Raw genomic sequence first — 20471 nt, forward strand, 5'->3', positions numbered from 1 at the left:
TTCCAATAAAAAAATTCCTGATGAAGGGCTTATGCTCGAAACGTCGAATTCTCTATTCCTGAGATGCTGCCTAACCTGCTGTGCTTTGACCAGCAACACATTTGCAGCTATTAATTTTCCAAATAGAGTTAAATGAAACTCAAAAGTCCTGGAATAGTAAGTGTGAAGACAGTTTTTAGGTTGTACTGGGAAGCTTTCCAAATCCCTTTTGGGAAATTATTACTTGCTCAGATCGCAATAATCAATAAATTGCAAGCAGAGTGGTTGTTAAGAGTCAACTTCAAACCCAGATTTTTTGAGACTGAAAAATTCAAATGAAAGCTTTTATGACAGTAATACAGTACACAAGATGCCAAAATAAAATCTGGTGGGCAAATGTTATTTTGAAATATGATTTTCAATACTTTATTTGTTTAAAATTTATTTTAGATAATAGAATATTAGCTGTGGAAAAATATAGGCCAAATGTTTTGTTTAATAAAAACTGGTTCACTTGTGCTTTCTTTAATTTGTAGTTCTTCAGAACTTTCAATTTGTGACTTTTGAATTTAAGGCAGTGGGTACAGTCTACTCTTTGCAGATGCAAAAATACCATATCAAATCAAGCCCTACAGAAGTGACCAAAGCAATATTTTAAATAAAGAAGTTGGTAAATTTTGAACTAACTAGATTGAAGAATGAATTACTCATATTGCTGCTAGGGTCTGGATTTTCACATAAACTTCAAATACTTTGTAAACTGATATAATGATAAGAATCACACAACACCAGATTATAGTCCAACAGGTTTAACTGGAAGCACACTCCGAAAGCCAGTGTGCTTCCAATTAAACCTGTTGGACTACTTTAGATTACTTAGTGTGGAAACAGGCCCTTCAGTCCAACAAGTTCACACCGACCCAACGAAGCATAACCCACCCAGACCCATTCCCCTACATTTACCCCTTCACCTAACACTACAGGCAATTTAGCATGGCCAATTCACCAAACCTGCATATTTTTGGACTGTGGGAGGAAGCCGGAGCACCCAGAGGAAACCCACGCAGACACTGGGAGAATGTGCAAACTTCACACAGTCAGTTGCCTGAGGCGGGAATTGAACCCGGGTCTCTGGCGCTGTGAGGAAGCAGTGCCACCGTGCCGTCCATGACTATAACCTGGTGTTGTGTGATTTTTAACTTTGTACACCCCAGTCCAACTCCAAATCATGATATAAGGATAGATTGCATTTGATTTCAAAAGAAAGCTGCATTCAGTTTTGCAAACCTTGTCATCACAGTAGTATTGGCAGGGATTTGTTTCATCCATATTTGTCCTTGGTGTTTTAAAGCCATAGGTCTCAAGAAACTGCAAGTCAACACCATCCAGTGGGTGAGAAACAGACACAGATAGGTGATCATCACATGGTACAACGGTTTCTACACCATTCACTGAGTGTGTGAATGATCGTCGTTGTCTTTTGATGCAGTGCGAGAACTGTTGTTGCATTTCATCCTCTGCAACTATCCTGAAAATAAGTTAAATTGTATTGAGATTCCTGGAATAGACAGCATTTAACTGAAAGGGAACCAGAAGGAAATAAGCCTAAAACTCAACGTTTCACTAAAATTCCTTATTGTTACACACATTATGATGCTGAGAACTTGCCAGATCAAGGTTTTTTTGTAAATTAACTCATGGAATTTGGATGTCTGTGGCTGGGCCAGTATTTACTGTCCACGCCAAGTCATCCAGAGGGCAGTTAAGAGTCAACCACATTTCTGTGGGTCTGGAGTCACATATACGCCAGACCAGGTCAGGATGATAGATTTCCTTCACTGAAGGATATTAGTGAACTGCACGGGTATATCCATTAGAATCAGAGATGTACAGCACGAAAATAGACCTTCAGTCCAACTCGTCTATGCCGACCAGATATCCCAACCCAATCTCGTCCCACCTGCCAGCACCCGGCCCATATCCCTCTAAACCCTTCCTATTCATATACCAATCCAGATGCTTTTTAAATGTTGCAATTGTACTAGCCTCCACCACTTCCTCTAGCAGGCCATTCCACACACGCATCACCATCCACGTGAAAAGATCGCCCCTTAGGTGTCATTTATATCTTTCCCCTTTCACTCTAAACCTATGCTCTTTAGTTCTGGACTTCCCCATTCCAGGGAAAAGACCTTGACTATTTATCCTATCCATGCCCCTCATTATTTTATAAACCCCCACAAGGTCACTCCTCAGCCTCCTACGCTCCAGGGAAAACAGCCTCAGTCTACTCAACCTCTCCCTATAGCTCAAATCCTCCAACCCTAGTAACATCCTTGTAATTTTTTTCTGAACCTTTTCAAAATTTCACTACATCCTTCCAATAGGAACGAGACCAGAATTCCACACAAAATTCCAGAAGTGGCCTAACCAACAAACCATTTACAGCCACAACATGATCTCCCAACTCCTATAGTCAATACTCTGACCAATAAAGGAAAGCATACCAAACGCCTTCTTCACTATCCTATCCACCTGTGACTCTACTTTCAAGGAGCTATAAACCTGCACTCCAAGGTCTCTTTGTTTAGCAACACACCCTAGGACCTTACCATTAAGTGTATATGTCCTGCTAAGATTTGCTTTTCCAAAATGCAGCACCTCGCATTTATCTAAATTAAACTCCGTCTGCTACTCCTCAGCCCATTGGCCGATCTTATCAAGATCCCATTGTAATCTGAGGTAACCTTCTTCACTGTCCACTACACCTTCAATTTTGGTGTCATCTGCAAACTTACTAACTATACCTCGTATGCTCAAATCCAAATCGTTTATATAAATGACGAAAAGTAATGGACACCAGTACTGATCCTCGTGGTACTCCACTAGTCAGAGGTCTCCAGTCTGAAAAACAACCCTCCACCACCACCCTCTGTCTTCTACCTTTGAGCCAGTTCTGTATCCAAATGGCTAGTTCTTCCTGTATCCCATGAGATGTAACCTTGCTAACCAGTCTCCCATGGGGAACCTCGTCGAACATCTTACTGAGGTCCATATAGTTCACATCTACCACTCTGCCCCCATCAGTCCTCTTTGTTACTTCTTCAAAAAACTCAATTAAATTCATGAGACATGATTTCCCACACACAAATCTATGCTGACTATCCCGAATCAGTCCTTGCCTTTCCAAACACGTGTAAATCCTGTCCTCAGGATTCCCTCCAACAAATTGCTCACAGATCTATAGTTCCCTGGCTTGTCCTTACACCTTTCTTAAACAGTGGCACCACGTTAGCTGACCTCCAATCTTCCAGCACCTCACCTCTGACTAGCGATGACACAAATATTTCAGCAAGGAGTCCAGCAATCACTTCCCTAACTTCCCACAGAGTTCTAGGGTACACCTGATCAGGTCTTGGGGAATTATCTATTTTTATGTATTTCAAGACATCCAACACTTCTTCCTCTGTAATATGGACATTTTTCAATAAATCACCATCTATTTCCCTACATTCTATATCTTTCATGTCCTTTTCCACAGAAAACACTGGTACAAAATATTCGGTTAGTATCTCCCCCATCTCCTGCGGCTCCACACAAAAGTTGCCTTGCTGATCTTTGAGGGGCCCTATTCTCTCCCAAGTTACCCTTGTGCCCTTAATGTATTTGTAAAAACCCTTTGGATTCTCCTTAATTCTATTGGCCTTGGTAATGGTTTCATGGTCATCAGGAGACCCTTAAATCCAGATTCTTAATTGAATTAAAATTCCACAATCTGCCATGGCATGATTCCCACTCAGGTACCCGGAACATTAGCTGAGTTTCTGGATGGAAAGTCTACCAAAAACACTACTAGGCCATCGCCTTCCCCCTGTTATGACATACAGCAGTTAAAACTGCTTTCCCTACCCTTCAGCTTGAGAATATTTGCATTGTGAATTGACAACAAATATGGCAGGAAGAAATATTGGATTGAGAAAGAGAAGAAACAAGGAAAAATTAAGACTTCAAAAAATCTTTTTGTAGTAAATCCTCAATGAGGGAGGAGATGTAAACATTTAACTTATTTCCTATTTGGGCCAAAAAGGTGAACTTGGATGGTAGTAACTATGATCAAATGCCTAAACATTTACTACATTGTATCACATATAACAACTTGTGGTGAGTTATTGGCATCGAATATTCAAATTCACAATTTCTAAAAAATGGAGTCTCAGGACAAGATTGCATGTGTATCATGCAAATTGTGGAGTTTCACAAATATCAATTAGTTTTGGAGATTCAAAATTCATCATGTATTTCTGAAAGCACTGATCTTGTTAGCCAATTTATACATTAGTGATTGTGCATGTGATTATTTACCCACAATATCTAGTCCACTGTAGCTTAGTAATTTATAATAGTACTTTTTTTGCAGGATAAAGGAACAAATAGTGAACTTACTTTACTAATTGTTGTTCTTCTGACCTGCAAAAGAATAATTTGAAAATCACTTAACTAGTATTGATAGGCACGTTTTGTGGGCACCAAAATTTATTCTCATTGTGCTTGAGACAGCAAAGACATACTGTGCTTGTCACAACCACAAACAATTCTGCTCGGAAGCAGGTAGCTTATGATTTTAATCCACATTTTGCAAATGGTTTTAATCTAACATACACCGATGCTTTGCGTTTTCTATTACCACATAATAAATTATATTTGTTCAAAAGTTTTTCCCTTGAAAATGGCATAAGTCAAACCTTTTATAAGCAAACAATTCAACACAAAATTATTTTCAGCATATGATCACGTGTCACAAGGAAGTAACTAATAGGAAAGGATTATAAAGGCATTCAGAAACTGAATTGCAATCAACTGATTATTGACAAGCTTCTTAACCCTTTCAGAGGAAATCCTGTATTTTAATTTAGATCAATAAGAAACATTCACATTTATTCCAAAATATTTTCAGTCCGCAGTGTTTTAGCCAATGAAAATAAGAGATGCAAAAGATCCCATTATTCACGGTCATTCAGATTGGACAAACATCTCTGATCTGAGCAAAGGAGGAAATGGATACCAGAAGTGGAGAACAGGCATTATCGCATGGTTATTGAATGATAGGTGGGGACCAATGACAAAAAGAACACGTGAAAAGGAATTTGTGTGTTTAGGAAAGAGAGCGAGAGAGGTATTACAGATTGTGGGACAACATGGGCATGGTCATTGAAAGAGCAGCCAATCCAATAATCAAGCAAAGATGAGGGGGGAAAAAATATAGACTTGTGTCAATTAATGTGGGAAGAAACGTCAGCTATGCACAGCAGCATGCTGACGTTCCTACGTGGATTTAATTTGACATGACAGAAGGAAAAGTTGGCATGGTTAGCAAAAGAGGCATGCAGGAATTGATGCTGCACAAAACAAAACAGCTTCAGTTTGGTGTGTATAATGATTGAATATTGCTGAAAATGTCAGATTTTGTCAAAGCTTTTCATCTTGGAAGTAAAGAGAAAATAATATTTATACTGAATGAGGGGACAAATATAATTGGTTGGCAAGTAAACTCTAATTGGTGGAGATGCCTATCTGGGTGGACAGCATGCCATTGTAAATAACTATGATAGCATGGCAAGAGCTGTACAGCATCCTAACTTATTTGCGGCCAGCAAAATTACTATTTGCCACAATTAATTTTAAAGTTCACCTAAGGTTATAATAGTGCTTTTCAGTAAGGTTATATTCTTGGAAAACTGAAGCATTTTTTTCAAATCATGGTTTTCGAAGACTGTGTGGTTGAAAATGGTGGCTTCATTTAAATAGTTGGGGTAAAAAACGAGGTCTGCAGATGCTGGAGATCACAGTTGAAAATGTGTTGCTGGTTAAAGCACAGCAGGTCAGGCAGCATCCAAGGAATAGGAAATTCGACATTTCGGGCATACCTGCTGTGCTTTAACCTTGGATGCTGCCTGACCTACTGTGCTTTAACCTGCCCAAAACGTCGAATTTCCTATTCCTTGGATGCTGCCTGACCTGCTGTGCTTTAAACCTCCTCCCTCTACAAGGAAATCCTTGAAGAAGCTCTCTTCCTCCCTCTACAAGGAATCCTTGAAGAAGCTCTCTTCCTCCCTCTACAAGGATCCTTGAAGAAGCTCTCTTCCTCCCTCTACAAGGATCCTTGAAGAAGCTCTCTTCCTCCCTCTACAAGGGTTTCAGTGAGTCTCTCTCTCACTGCACCGCCCAGGTCATCTCCTCTGCACAGAAACTCTTCAGCCACGTTCTCAAACAGACTCGCTACCACAGCCACATCTCCTCCCTCAGCACCTGCCTACGGAACCGACTGATCCTCTCCGACCCCACCCCACTCCGGCCTATCACCCTCACCTTGACCTCCTTCCACCTATCACATCTCCATCGCCCCTCCCCCAAGTCCCTCCTCCCTACCTTTTATCTTAGCCTGCCTGGCACTCTCTCCTCATTCCTGATGAAGGGCTTATGCCCGAAACGTCGAATTTCCTATTCCTTGGATGCTGCCTGACCTGCTGTGCTTTAACCAGCAACACATTTTCAACTCATTTAAATAGTTGCCAATTTTCAGCATTGCAGTTTAAGGGCTGTTGAGTGTCCAAACCCCTGTCCTATAATGCCAATCTGACTCTACAGAGGGGAAAGAACATTCCTGTCTCCCACAATTTTCATGAAGTTTGGCCAGATTTCAGAGGACTCATGATCAACAGAACATCAGCAGTGTTGTGAATAACAATTTAGATGGGGGAACCTTTAACAGAGGAGGGAGAACCAGTGGATGTGATGTATTTGGATTTTTCAAAAATTTTGATAAAGAAAGGAATTGTGCAGAAATCTAAGCATGTGGAATTGGTAGTAGTACAATGCATGGACTGAGATCTGTTTAACAAACAGGAAAGAGATTAGGAAAGAATGGGCCTTTTCCAGAGCAGATGAGGACTACAAGTGGGTTACCTCAGGTTTCAGTGCTTTGGCCTACCTACTCAAGAACTATATACGAATGATTTGGGTGAGGAAATCAAATGTAATTTGTCGATGACATGAAACTTAGAGCAATTTTATTATCTGTGAATCCTGAGAAAAACAGAAGTCATATCAAGCAAATTGCCATTGTAACTCACTCAGAACCTTGGGGACACACACTTGCAAAGTTAAAAGAGAATAGTGTGGCACTGGAAAAGCACAGCAGGTCAGGCAGCATCCAAGGAGCAGAAGAGTCAATGTTTTGGGCATAAGCCCTTCATCATTACTTTTAGACTGATCTCCAGCATCTGTAGTCCTCACTCTCTCCTAAAAGAGAATAATGCTCAACATAAAAGAAAGATAAAAAGGATAAAAATTTGGATCCATGGAGTGTCCTCGAGATGCAAGATTTTAACTTAAGACCACAAATAGTTAGCTGATTGTGGATAGTTAGCAGTAGTGAACAGTTTTACCTTTTAAGTTATCGGTTTCCTGATGTACCCGCCGCCCCCCCCCCCCTCTCTCACTCACACACACACACACACACACACACAATCAATATTGTCACAGGATCCACGATATCAGGAAAACAAACTTTTGAGTGCGCGGGATTTCAGAAATCTGTTTCAGTCTAACACTCTAACATCAACATGTTTGTTTCTGTCACAAAGACAGCTTCGTGAAATAGCAGCATGTTTGTACATTCCGTCTACGGGGTTTATTGCGTCCATGCTTGATAATTGTAAGTGATGTTTCCCCTCCACCATATGAGGATTCTCATTTTACAAATCAGATGGATGAGCACCTTTTCACACCCTATGGCAGGCAGGGGACAGGGGTGTTGACTGCTTTCATTGTCTTTAGACTGTATTTTGCACAGTACACATTGATTTCACAAAGATTGGTCAACCTATTTAGAGTCAAATGATGCAGTGTCCATTCAAAGTCATGTTTTTAGTTCCTTTTAAAACTATTTCAATTCAAGAAAGTCTGATGTATTAAACTGGATAATGGAATTCAAAGACCTTACTCCATACTACCATCGGAGTATGTACAGAAGCCTGAACACATGCACCAGATGGTTTTGAAACAGTTTCTACCCTATTGTTGTTAGAATACTGAATGGACTCTCAAACTCTTAGCATTTACCTGTACCTGTGTGTTTTTTTTTGCTGCTGTTTACCTACTATTTACTTATCTATGCTTTTTAACTACATGATTTGCCTGTATTGCTCGCAAGACAAAGGTTTTCACTGTGCCTCGGCACATGTGACAATAAATTCAATTCAAAGTTTGAGAGAAGATTTGTAGCTCGGGTGCTCGTTGTTGTAGTTCTGTTCGCCAAGCTGGGAGTTTTTCTTGCAAATGTTTTGTCCCCTTTCTAGGTGACATCTTCAGTGCTTGGGAGCCTCCTGTGAAGCGCTTCTGTGCTGGTTCCTCCGGCATTTATACTGGTTTGAATCTGCTGCTTCCTGTTGTCAGTAGCTGTCCGCTGCAGTGGCCGGTATATAGGGTCTATGTCGATGTGTCTGTTAATCGAATTCGTGGATGAGTGCCATGCTTCTAGGAATTCCCTGGCTGTTCTCTGTTTGGCCTGTCCTATAATGGTGGTGTTGTCCCAATCGAATTCATGTTGTTTGTCATCTGAGTGTATGGCTACTAGGGATGGCTGGTCGTGTCGTTTCATGGCCAGTTGGTGTTCATGGATGCAGGTTGTTAGCTGTCTTCCTGTTTGTCCTATGTAGTGTTTTGTGCAGTCCTTGCATGGGATTTTGTAAACCACGTTGGTTTTGCTCATGCTGGGTATCGGGCCCTTTGTCCTGGTGAGTTGTTGTCTGAGAGTGGCTGTTAGTTTGTGTGCTGTTATGAGTCCTAGTGGTCTTCTTCCTATACAAGGTATTCAACAAAAACGGATACCCACACAATTTCATTAACAGATGCCTCAGGTAAAGACAACGAAATAGGGACATGCCACAACCCAAAGGACTGGCCACACTCCCATACATCAGGAGCATTTCTGAACAGACAGCCAGACTGCTGCGACCACTGCGACCACAACAAATTCAATTCAATTCAATATTTTAGATCATCACGAAAGAATGTGCAGATTCTATTTCAAGAAATTCACTACTCTCAATGATAGAGATCCATTCTTCAAACTCCCCCAAAAAAGGTGATTCAGAACAAATTCTCTCCATCTGACTCTTAATTCAAACGAGGTCAGTTAACCTCAGGAGTACCTATTCTTCAGAAGTATGCTCCACTACAGAACAGAAGACCATACGAAGGAGTTTGATATTGCTATCAGCTTCTGCAAGTCAAAGCATCTTTACCGAGAGAGTGATTTCAGAGCAAGAATGGTTGCAGATCATGATGTATGGCCCATTGATCAAGGCCTAGGAAGACAAATGAGAACTTAGTGAGACTATTTGAGTTTGCTATTACCATAATCTCTGGTTTCTGAACTGGAAGATCTACAATTAGCCTGATCTCAGTCTGACGGTTGCAAGAGAAATGTTGTGTACAAGGGAAATTACTATGTTTTGCATTCATTATCCTCACTAAACATTCAACCATATGAACAAGATAGTTTATTTAAGTTGCTCGAGAAAGCATGCTGCCTGCTGAAGCTGCTCCAGGTGATCTCCACTTTTTCCATGACAACCATGGAGTAAACACCAGCCATGTTAGGGCAATATTAGAATCCTTCTGGATCTGCAACAGGGTCAAATGGGATTGTGTTCTGGCACTAACAGTTTTTGGTACATTATTCTCTTTGTTGCTGTCATGAGTCTTCATCTACAGAAGGTGTCTATTTGCATACTTGAACTAACATAAAACTTTAACTTTGCTCATCCGAAATCGAAGATTAAAGGTGTGCAAAGTCAAAAGGTTGTTCTGTGCTGATGGTGCGAAGGAACAACTGATGATACAAAAGAACATCTGATGATACAAAGGAACATCTATTGTGGCAAACGGACACTCACCCTATAAAAGAGGCCGGAAAAATGCCATGATCAATGATGCCACCATACTGCTATCCATTAACACTAAGAATGTGATGGTGGAGATTGCTCATGCGTGAAATTATCTAGGCTCCACAATCACCAGCACACTGTCACTTGATGTTCAGTGCAACATATGTATCACAAACAAAAGCAAACATTGCTAAAGGAACTCAGATCTGGCAGCATCTACACAGAGAAAGCATAGGTAATATTTTGGGTCCAGTGACTACTTCAAACCTCATGCATCGCAAAAGCTGCAGGTGTTACAACAATCTGTGAAAGCACAGACAAGTACAACCTGACCGAGGGCACTAAACAGAACCACAATGCCAGCATTCTCAGCGTGCTCCTCTGCAGTGGTGAGTCTTCGAGAACATATGCCAAGCAGGAGAAAAATCTGGACAGTTCCAAACCTTTACTGTTTTAAATACATCCTCGCCAACTCTTGGCAACTCAAGTTCAGGAGCGTGCTAATTACATCAGCATATTCTCATTGCCTAGCCAACAACGTCTGCACTGGCTAATTGCACGAATGTAGGCCACATATCCAAACAGCTTCAGTACGGTGAATTTCCCCAGGTCACAAATTCCTGCATGTTCATACTTCTCCTACAAAAACACCTGCATGTGAAATCTGAAGATGGCAGAAACTAACACTGACAACTGGGAGACAATCACAAATAGTTGTGACCTCTGGAAAGTGACTCTTTGAAAGGTCGGTAAATTGTGCACCTTCTCATCCCATCTTTCTTGTCTGCAGCAAAAGCTGCAGAGGCTGCTATGCCTGATTGTTGCTGCAGCACACTGTCTGTTAAATGTTGTCCAGTGTGCTGCAGCAACAATCAGGCATAGCAGCCTCTGCAGCTTTTGCTGCAGACAAGAAAGATGGGATGAGAAGGTGCACAATTTACTGGCCTTTCAAAGAGTCACTTTCCAGAGAACACTTAACAGAAAGTTACCACATCACAAAACACTATCCTACAAGACAAAAGGCTGACACCATGAATTTATTTCATTGAAGCAGCCAATATTTTGAAGGGGCCCAAAAGGGTAGACATAAGATGTTGTTCCCCTTTCTGAGCAAGCTAGAACACAGGGAATAACCCCACAATAAGAGGCTGATCGTTTAGGACAGAGATCAGAACAAATGTCTTCAAAGGATTGTGAATCTTTAGAATTATTTACTACAAAGGCTTGTCGATACTCCATCATTGAAGACATTTTAGGATCTGGTAGACAGATAGTTATTCCCTCAGGGAATCAAGGGATATATGTAGTGGGTGGAAAGGCAAAGTGAAATTTGAGCCATATTCTGTGATACCTATTAAATGGCAGAGTGGACCTGATGAGTGTCTGGTCCAAGCAAATATTTCTGTGGTTACCACTATTTTAGTAGAGAGCTGCAGCCTTTTAAAAGTGCTGCTATTTTGCCATTTTTCTGCTCCCTGGCCAAGAATATGACAGACTAAGCTCATACTATTCAAATTGGAAGGAAAGGTCGTCACCAGGAAATTTAGTGAGACCACTTCCCTACTGTCACTACACTACCACAGGTTTACTTCCTTTTTGCACAGGTGAACATTAGACCAACTGGTGGTGTTGGAAAATTTGGTTGTACAACTGGTGGTGATAATTTGGTTTAGGGAGTCTTTTAAATAGATTTTATCCTCTTCAAAGTTATGAGTTATTTGAGAAAACCTACTTAATGGCTGTAAGGCCGAGCATTCCACTCCATCACAGTTTAGAAGCATTTCTAAATACGATTCTGTCGTTAACACACAAGAGCTACTGTGAAAAAGCTAGAATTCTGTGAAGACAGAGGATTGGCTATTCTTTCTAATTGAAGCAAACCAATAAAAATAAAAGAATGACATAAGTTTATGTATACAATTAAGCTGAATGTGTTAAATTAGTTTTCAATGGTTCCTAGGCTTTCTTGCCAGGGATGACAGCATTGAAATATAGATATAACAGATTCATTCTCCCAAACAAAATTTTGGGAGAGTACCAAGTTAAGGGAGCTATCAACCATCAGGAAAATGGTGGATTTTAGCATAAAAGTGGATTTAATTGGGAGGGAACAGCCTAATGGTATTATCGCTGGACTGTTAATTCAGAGACCCAGATAACATTTTTGGGATCCAGATTCAAATCCCACCATGGCAGATGGTGGAATTTGAATTTAATAAATATCTGGAATTAAAAATCTAATGATGACCATAAATCCCTTGTCAATTGTCAGAAACACTCATGCTTCACTAATGTCGTAAAGTCATAAAGACGTACAGCACGAAAATAGACTCTTTGGTCCAACTCATCCATGCCAATTAGATATCCTAACCGAATCTAGTCCCATTTGCCAGAATTTGGCCCATATCCCTTTAAGCCCTTCCTATTCATATCCCCATCCAGATATCTTTTAAATGTTATTATATCAGCCTCAGCCATTTCATCTGGCAGTTCATTCCATACATGCACCATCCTCTGTATGAAAACATTGCCCCTAGGTCCATTTTAAATTTTTCCCCTCTCACCCTAAACCTATCTCCTCTAGTTCAGGACCCCATCCCAGGGAAAAGACCTTGTCAATTTACCCCATCCTTTGTCACCCCTCAGCCTCCGATGTTTCAGGGAAAACAGCCCCAGCCTATTCAGCCTCTCCCTGTAGCTCAAATCCTCCACCCCAGCAATATCTTTTCTGAACCCTTTCAAGTTTCACATCCTGCCGATAGGAAGGAGACCAGAATTGCACACAACATTCCAACAGTGGCCTAACCAATGTCCTGTACAGTTGCACCATGACCTCCCAACTCCTATATTCAATTCTCTGTCCAATAAAGGAAAGCATACCAAACACCTTCTTCACTATCCTAGTTACCTGCAACTCCACTTTCAAGGAACTATGAACCTGCACTCCAAGGTCACGTCCTTTACGGAAGGAAACTGCCACCCTTGCCTGTTCTAGCCTACATGTGACTCCTGAGTCACAACAATATGGTTGATTCTTAACTGCCCTCTGGGCTATTAGGGATGGGCAATAAATGCTATCTAGCTAGTGATGCCCTCACCTAGTGAACAAATAAAAAATATTAATAAAGGACTCAAAGTTATATAAAAACTGAAAGAAACATGGATACTGTAAATCATGAATAAAAACAGAAATTGCTGGGAAAGCTCAGTAGGTCTGGCAGCACCTGTGGAGAGAAATCAGAATTAACGTTTCAGGTCCAATCTGACCTAGCTATTTTTAAACCTTTCAGAAAAGTTAGCAAACCCACAGTGTCATTTTAGAATCCAAACTCTAAGAATAATGTTTAGAAATCTTTCATGACAACAGTCAGCATCATTCCTAGCTCTCACCAGTTCTGAGCAAGGGTCACTGGTCTCGAAACATGAACTCTAATATCTCTCCACAGACGCTGCCAGACCTGTACTTTACCAGCAATGTGTTTTTTTAAAACTCAAAATTATATGACTGGAAGAAGCCAAAATGATCTTAATGAAGAGGAAACCATTTTTGAGGTTTATGTAGTTAACGATCAGGGGAAATAAGGGGGAAATAAATGTAAGTTGACACAGGATTCAGCAAAGGTAATTCCATCAAACATCGAGGAGAACTGGTTAGAGCCTCTCTTCTATTAGACCAGGCTTGAATGTTGTTTAGGTTTTATTGTACATTGACTGCTTCAGCATATGAAGACTTGCAAATGGCCTTGAAAATTGAGCAACCATCAGCAAATATCAACACTCTGACCTTGTGATAAAGGGAAGCTATTGACGAATAGCTGAAGGTGTGAGCCTTGGACATTATCCTAGAGAACTACTGCACTATTGCCCTGCAGTTGAGATAATTGATCACCAAAGACTATAATAAAACCTATTGGTGCCAGGTACAACTCCAAATGGTGGAAAATTAGATTCTCGTTGAGTCACATTTTGCTCCTTCATGCCGCATACAGTCAAATGCTGCCACACTCACATCACTGGACAGCACAGAGCAAGCGATGCTGTCATGGACTGGTGGAGCTTGAGAAGATCTCTGGTTTCAATTTATTTGGGATTTGGTGTAAAAATTAGTGCAGTTTGAACCAAATGTGATTTGCATCTCATTAGTCAGGAAACATAAATAATAAGGTAAAAATAAGCACTGCAGATGCTGGAAACCAGATTCTGGATTCGAGTGATGCTGAAAAGCACACCAGGTCAGGCAGCATCCGAGGAGCAGTAAAATCGACGTTTCGGGCAAAAGCCCTTCATCAGGAATACAGGTAGAGAGCCTGAAGGATGGAGAGATAAATGCCCTTATCTCTCCACCCTTCAGGCTCTCTGCCTGTATCCTGATGAAGGGCTTTTGCCTGAAACGTTGATTTTACTGCTCCTCGGATGCTGCCTGACCTGCTGTGCTTTTCCAACACCACTCTAACCTAGAACATAAATAATAAATCAGACAAAGGTGCACTGTAAGCAGACTAAAAAAAAAGACTTCAGCAGTGACTATGGCGAAGGCAACGGAAGTGAAATTTCTATTTTAACTTGGAGGAAATAGAAGCTGGAAGCTTGCCTTGTTTCAAATTACTGGAAGAATCTATAACAAGAATCAGTGTTTTACTGCAAAATAAATTAATCTGCTGAATTAGTTAGCAAATATTGAAAATGTAACCAGAACAATGGTTTGAGGCTTTTATAGCCTAGGAAGGGATGATAACACTTCCATTTATCTCTGAGAATTGCTGGAGTTAAGAATTGTCCAGAAGATGGTAGCTTATTTATGTCTATCCACGTAGTAGTAAATACCTGTTCAATTTATTTATTTAAATAACTGTTTCAGTACAGAACTTAAACATTGCCAAAAAAATGTGGCATGAAGGTTAACTGTTTCTTCTTACACTTGTCATGATGGAAATGCAAAAAGATTAAAATGGCAAAAGGAAAAGAACAATTTACACAGCATGAGAAGATCAGACTGATTCATTGGACCATGGTTGGCCTGGAAACACAGTTGGGACTGTTAGTTGTCTAGTTAACTAATTAAATTCAAACCAGACAGGTTCATTCTGATGAGGCAGAGCACTACCATAGCAATGTGGCAGAGCCTGGCTATCTCCACTGAAAATTTCCCACTGAGGATAGGGACAAGTGTCAGCCTATGCATTTTGTCTACAAAGGACAGGTTCATGTAAATAATTACTGTGCATGCTAGAAGTTAATGACATAGCCCTGCAGCCTGACTAGTAATCCTAAATTAAGTAGTCCAGCATAATTCACAGTGCAGTGTTCTGATTCCAGTTTACCAGTTGATTGTATCACAGAACAAGTCAGATTCCAGAATTGAATTGACTTGCTAGATTTTTTTTAGTTTTACTCAATGTGATAGTCACGTATGAAAACAGTTCCATGAGGCTGCAGATTTTCTTCAGCAACAGAAATTACAAAAGGCAAAAAAAAATCTAGATATCTAACATTTTGAAGGATCTTTATACAGCACAAAGTCTCATCCTGTTTCCCAATGCTATCTCAAATCCAGAGAAATTATCCCTCTGTCAAATCTTTAATTTCAATTTGACTGATTTCTCCCCAGTTCTTTTGGTGAACTGTGAAGTCTTCTTACTCAAAACAGACAGCTTAGTAACCTGCAGATTTCTAATTAAACACTTAATGATTTGGAAGTTTGGCAACCTAAAATTACACAAGGCAATGTGCTTCCCTGAACAGTTGATATACTTTCTAGAAGAATGACAGTACTGTTTTCTGATCCCAGAAAGATTTCCTTCGAAATCCTCTAAAAATTTCCATCTTTGGGTTCCCTGAACTATCAATCCTCGATTATCCAGAAAAAAACCCAAGCTAATGGTCTTCAATATTTACACCCAACCATTGTAAATCAACACAGTATAAACAGATTTTCATCAATACTCTTGGGGATCCCTGTCCTCTGATACGTTCTGTGTTATAGCACAGAGTTCAGAATGATAGTCTGACCTAGCTATTTTTACACCGGTCAGAAAAGTTAACAAACTCATTTACCATTATTTTAAAATCCATACTTTAATAATGATGCTTAGAAATCTTCCGTGACAATAGTCAGTATTATTTAGTAAATGTTGTCCAATACCAGAGTATATGTCAGATTGAACATTGTATTCTGAGATTTACAAGCATAGACTGGTTGAATACAGAACAACCTCAGTTATCCGAACATCAATTATCCGAATTTTGGATTATTCGAACAAGATCCCACAGTCCCGTAAAAACAGATTAGCATGGACCACCCTGCTGACTCCCCCCTCTCTTGAAACTAGTCAGTCATTGTAATGGTTAAACACCCTCCAACTAGCTGAAGAAGGTGACACTAGCTGAAGAAGAACAAAATCAAGTATGAAAACAGGAGCTTTCCTGGTCTGCTACAATTTGGTTTCAAAGACTGAGGCCGCTCAATTACCTACTCGATGACTCAACAGAACGTGACACATTCTGGCCCAGAGAAAACTCAAGTCAGGACTGCGTTTACCGCGTTGCCACAAACTCCCCCAAGTTAAAGTGGAGGTCACAGCTTTTAAAAACCCGAGAAAAAGACTAACAACAAGAAAAATCCCAATCTGGTATTTTAATCTTTTAAATAAACAAAGATAGCTCAATTTTGTATAGGCAGTTCAAATATACTATTTTTCAGGCCTTTAAGCGACTGCATGACAATGATGTTTCCTATCAGCCTCTTCACAGTAGAATGAAAGACGTTACATCAATGAGGTGTTACTTTCACTGAGCGAGAGGGGAAGAAGTCTGACTGCATATACAGTATGCTGCTAGGGAAAAAAAAACATTCAAACTTCACACCTTGTTTTAATATAACATTGAACATTTCCTGTTAATGATGAATGTTGGAAGGAGCAGCATCCACACAAGAACAGTATAGATTCCTTTGTTTACAATCAGATCAGTTATCCGAACAATGCTACATGCTACATTGTTTGATAATGGTCTGCCAGTCTTTGGAAACTACAGGACAAAAGCGACTACTGCAGATTAGAGTCAAGCATGTGGTGCTGGAAAAGCACAGCAGGTCAGGCAGCATTCAAGGAGCAGGAAAATCTTGATGAAGGGCTTTTGCCTGAAACTTCAATGTTCCTGCTCCTTGGATGCTGCCTGCCCTGCTGTGCTTTTCCAGCACCACACTTGATTGGAAATTACAGCCGATACAACTGGCCATGATATCCAGTGACTTTTTTTTTTAAAAAAGTGAAACCTGTGGTGTAGCTTCAAACAAGGTACTAGGATTTCCTTTCAAGTGGTAATAGTCCCCGATCGATCTTAATGCTGGGCATTTTCAAGCCAGTGGGTTATACCAAAACGTGAGTCCCTCTAGTGTCACCATCGACTAAATTCATCGCCTTAAATTCCTTAGTCAAAGGCTGCAGAAGAAAACCATACCAAATGCAAGGATCACTACTGGGCCTCAGCTAGTTTCAATCCACCTGAACAAATCACACCTAGGGACTGAGTGTAATACATCCAGGGTTGCTGAAGAGACAAAGTGAGGAGGGCAATAAGCCTGAGGAGTACATAAAAAGACTATAAAAGAACAGTTAAAGGGAATGGGTGTTTTTTTGCTCCTGAATTCAAGGGCCTCAATCATTGATATGGCTCCAGTAGTGAAGTTTGTTAACAGGCTGGAAGTCAGACTATGATTGAACCTGAAGTTTGAAGCAGGATATTTCCCTCATGTCCCAAATCTACACAGGCTAGAATTGACTCTGAATGAAAAGATCACTTAAGTATTAAGTAAATCGAGAAGCAGATCATTATACTGAAAGGTTTCCAGCCTGTTGAAAGAGAATTTGTGTAACCGAAATGACTCATTGTGATGAAAAAGCCAAAAGATTAAACTGACATTCTTTACTTGGGGTCAAATATTTTTCAGGGTTGATTGAAAAATTCTGAAAGATTATTAGAACGTCCAAGATTAAGCACATATGGCTATGTGATAAATATATTATAATCCTATGATGTATGGCTTTCTCCATAGTTAAACCAACTGTCAATTCTGTGCCATTTAATCAAACTCCTAAATAACATACCAGCTGTGTGATGAATGTTTTGGACAGGCCTCCACATCCTTTTTATTTTCAAAGGCTGGAATGTTTGCCTTGTAGTTATAAAACACTTCTTCACTTTCTGTGATATATGCCATCTCAGTAGCAAGGTTATCTACAGAAGAATGTCTTGGCTTTTGAGCATCATGTCTTAATCTTGGACTTGGCCTATTGGTAGAACAAAGGAGTGAAGCCTTTATTAGTTGAATAGGTCATTTGATAGCATAAGTTTAATACTGTACTCAAGTATATTATGTATTTAAATATTTCAGAAATGTTCCGATGAAAAAATAAACTTGCAACGTAAAATTTCCTGTCTCCATGTCAGCAGGAGCAGGATCAGTGGTCAGTGCATTTGTGGGTTTCAGGCATGAAAATGTGTTGCTGGTTAAAGCACAGCAGGTCAGGCAGCATCTCAGGAATAGGGAATTCGACGTTTCGAGCATAAGCCCTTCATCAGGAATGAGCGAGAGTAGCCAAGCAGGCTAAGATAAAAGGTAGGGAGGAGGGACTAGGGGGAGGGGCGATGGAGGTGGGATAGGTGGAAGGAGGTCAAGGTGAGGGTGATAGGCCGGAGTGGGGTGGGGGCAGAGAGGTACCTGGGGGGTGCAGTGAGAGAGAGAGACTCACTGAAATCCTTGTAGAGGGAGGAAGAGAGCTTCTTCAAGGAAGGCATCCTTGCAAGAGGATTCGCAGTAGGTTAAAATCTTCGAGTAAAAAATGAGGTCTGCAGATGCTGGAGATCACAGCTGAAAATGTGTTGCTGGTTAAAGCACAGCAGGTTAGGCAGCATCTCAGGAATAGGGAATTCGACGTTTCGAGCATAAGCCCTTCATCAGGAATGAGCGAGAGTAGCCAAGCAGGCTAAGATAAAAGGTAGGGAGGAGGGACTAGGGGGAGGGGCGATGGAGGTGGGATAGGTGGAAGGAGGTCAAGGTGAGGGTGATAGGCCGGAGTGGGGTGGGGCGGAGAGGTACCTGGGGGGTGAAGTGAGAGAGAGACTCACTGAAATCCTTGTAGAGGGACGTCGAAAAACGTCGAATTCCCTATTCCTGAGATGCTGCCTAACCTGCTGTGCTTTAACCAGCAACACATTTTCAGCTGTGATCTCCAGCATCTGCAGACCTCATTTTTTACTCGAAGATTTTAACCTACTGCGAATCCTCTTGCAAGGATGCCTTCCTTGAAGAAGCTCTCTTCCTCCCTCTACAAGGATTTCAGTGAGTCTCTCTCTCACTGCACCCCCCAGGTACCTCTCCGCCCCCACCCCACTCCGGCCTATCACCCTCACCTTGACCTCCTTCCACCTATCCCACCTCCATCGCCCCTCCCCCTAGTCCCTCCTCCCTACCTTTTATCTTAGCCTGCTTGGCTACTCTCTCTCATTCCTGATGAAGGGCTTATGCTCGAAACATCGAATTCCCTATTCCTGAGATGCTGCCTGACCTGCTGTGCTTTAACCAGCAACACATTTTCAGCTGTGATCTCCAGCATCTGCAGACCTCATTTTTTACCCTGGATTTCAGGTATACCAAACAGGTATGCTGTTATGGAAAATGTAGGGGGTGATGAATTCTCAGGGGAACGTAGCACAAACAGCTAAGTTTCTGGTATTGAGACTGGCTCTAATGCAACGAGGGGTATGTTGGCTTCCAAGAGATCAATTGTGTTAGGGGACTCTGTAGTCAGAGGTACAGACAGATGTTTCTGTGGCCAGCAGAGAAAAAGCAGAATGGTGTGTTGTTTCCCTGGTGCCAGGATCAAGGATGTCTCAGAGAGGGTGCAGAATGTTCTCACAAGGGAGAAGGGCCAGCAGGAGGTCATTGTCCACATTGGAACCAACGACATTGGAAGGGAAAAGATTGAGACTCTGATGGGAGATTAGAGAGAGTTAGGTAGAAAAATAAAAAGGAGGTCCTCAAGGGTAGTAATATCTGGATTACTCCCAGTGCCATGAGCTAGTGAGGGCAGGAATAGGAAGATAGAGCAGATGAATGCATGGCTGAGGAGCTGGTGTATAGGAGAAGGATTCACATTTTTGGATCACTGGAGTCTCTTTTGGGGTAGAAGTGACCTGTACAAGGAGGACGGATTGCACCTAAATTGGAAGGGGACTAATATACTGGCAGGGAAATTTGGTAAAACTGTTTGGGAGGATTTAAACTAGTAAGGTGGGGGGTGGGACCCAGGGAGATAGTGAGGAAAGAGATCGATCTGACATGGGTATAGCTGAGAACAGACGTGAGTCAAACAGTCAAGGCAGGCAGGGACAAGGTAGGACTAATAAATTAAACTGCATTTATTTCAATGCAAGGGGCCTAACAGGGAAGGCAGATGAACTCAGGGCATGATTAGGAACATGGGACTGGGATACGATAGCAATTACAGAAACATGGCTCAGGGATGGGCAGGACTGGCATGT

The 20471-nt window shown here is 41.1% G+C and overlaps 1 protein-coding gene across 4 annotated transcripts in view; it reads right to left on the bottom strand.

Annotated features, from left to right (window-relative positions):
• Positions 1-20471, bottom strand: part of LOC132815728 (tyrosine-protein phosphatase non-receptor type 3-like) — a 215342-nt gene that overhangs the window by 87069 nt on the left and 107802 nt on the right. For all 4 annotated transcript variants that reach the window (XM_060824825.1, XM_060824826.1, XM_060824827.1 and 1 more), the window contains 3 exons: positions 18035-18217; positions 4423-4446; positions 1267-1507 (listed from right to left, as the gene is read on the bottom strand). In XM_060824825.1, coding sequence (XP_060680808.1) covers positions 1267-1507; positions 4423-4446; positions 18035-18217 — 448 coding nt within the window. The remainder of the gene's footprint in view (positions 1-1266; positions 1508-4422; positions 4447-18034; positions 18218-20471) is intronic.

Source organism: Hemiscyllium ocellatum, chromosome 5 (assembly GCF_020745735.1).
Source record: "Hemiscyllium ocellatum isolate sHemOce1 chromosome 5, sHemOce1.pat.X.cur, whole genome shotgun sequence".
NCBI lineage: Eukaryota > Metazoa > Chordata > Chondrichthyes > Orectolobiformes > Hemiscylliidae > Hemiscyllium > Hemiscyllium ocellatum.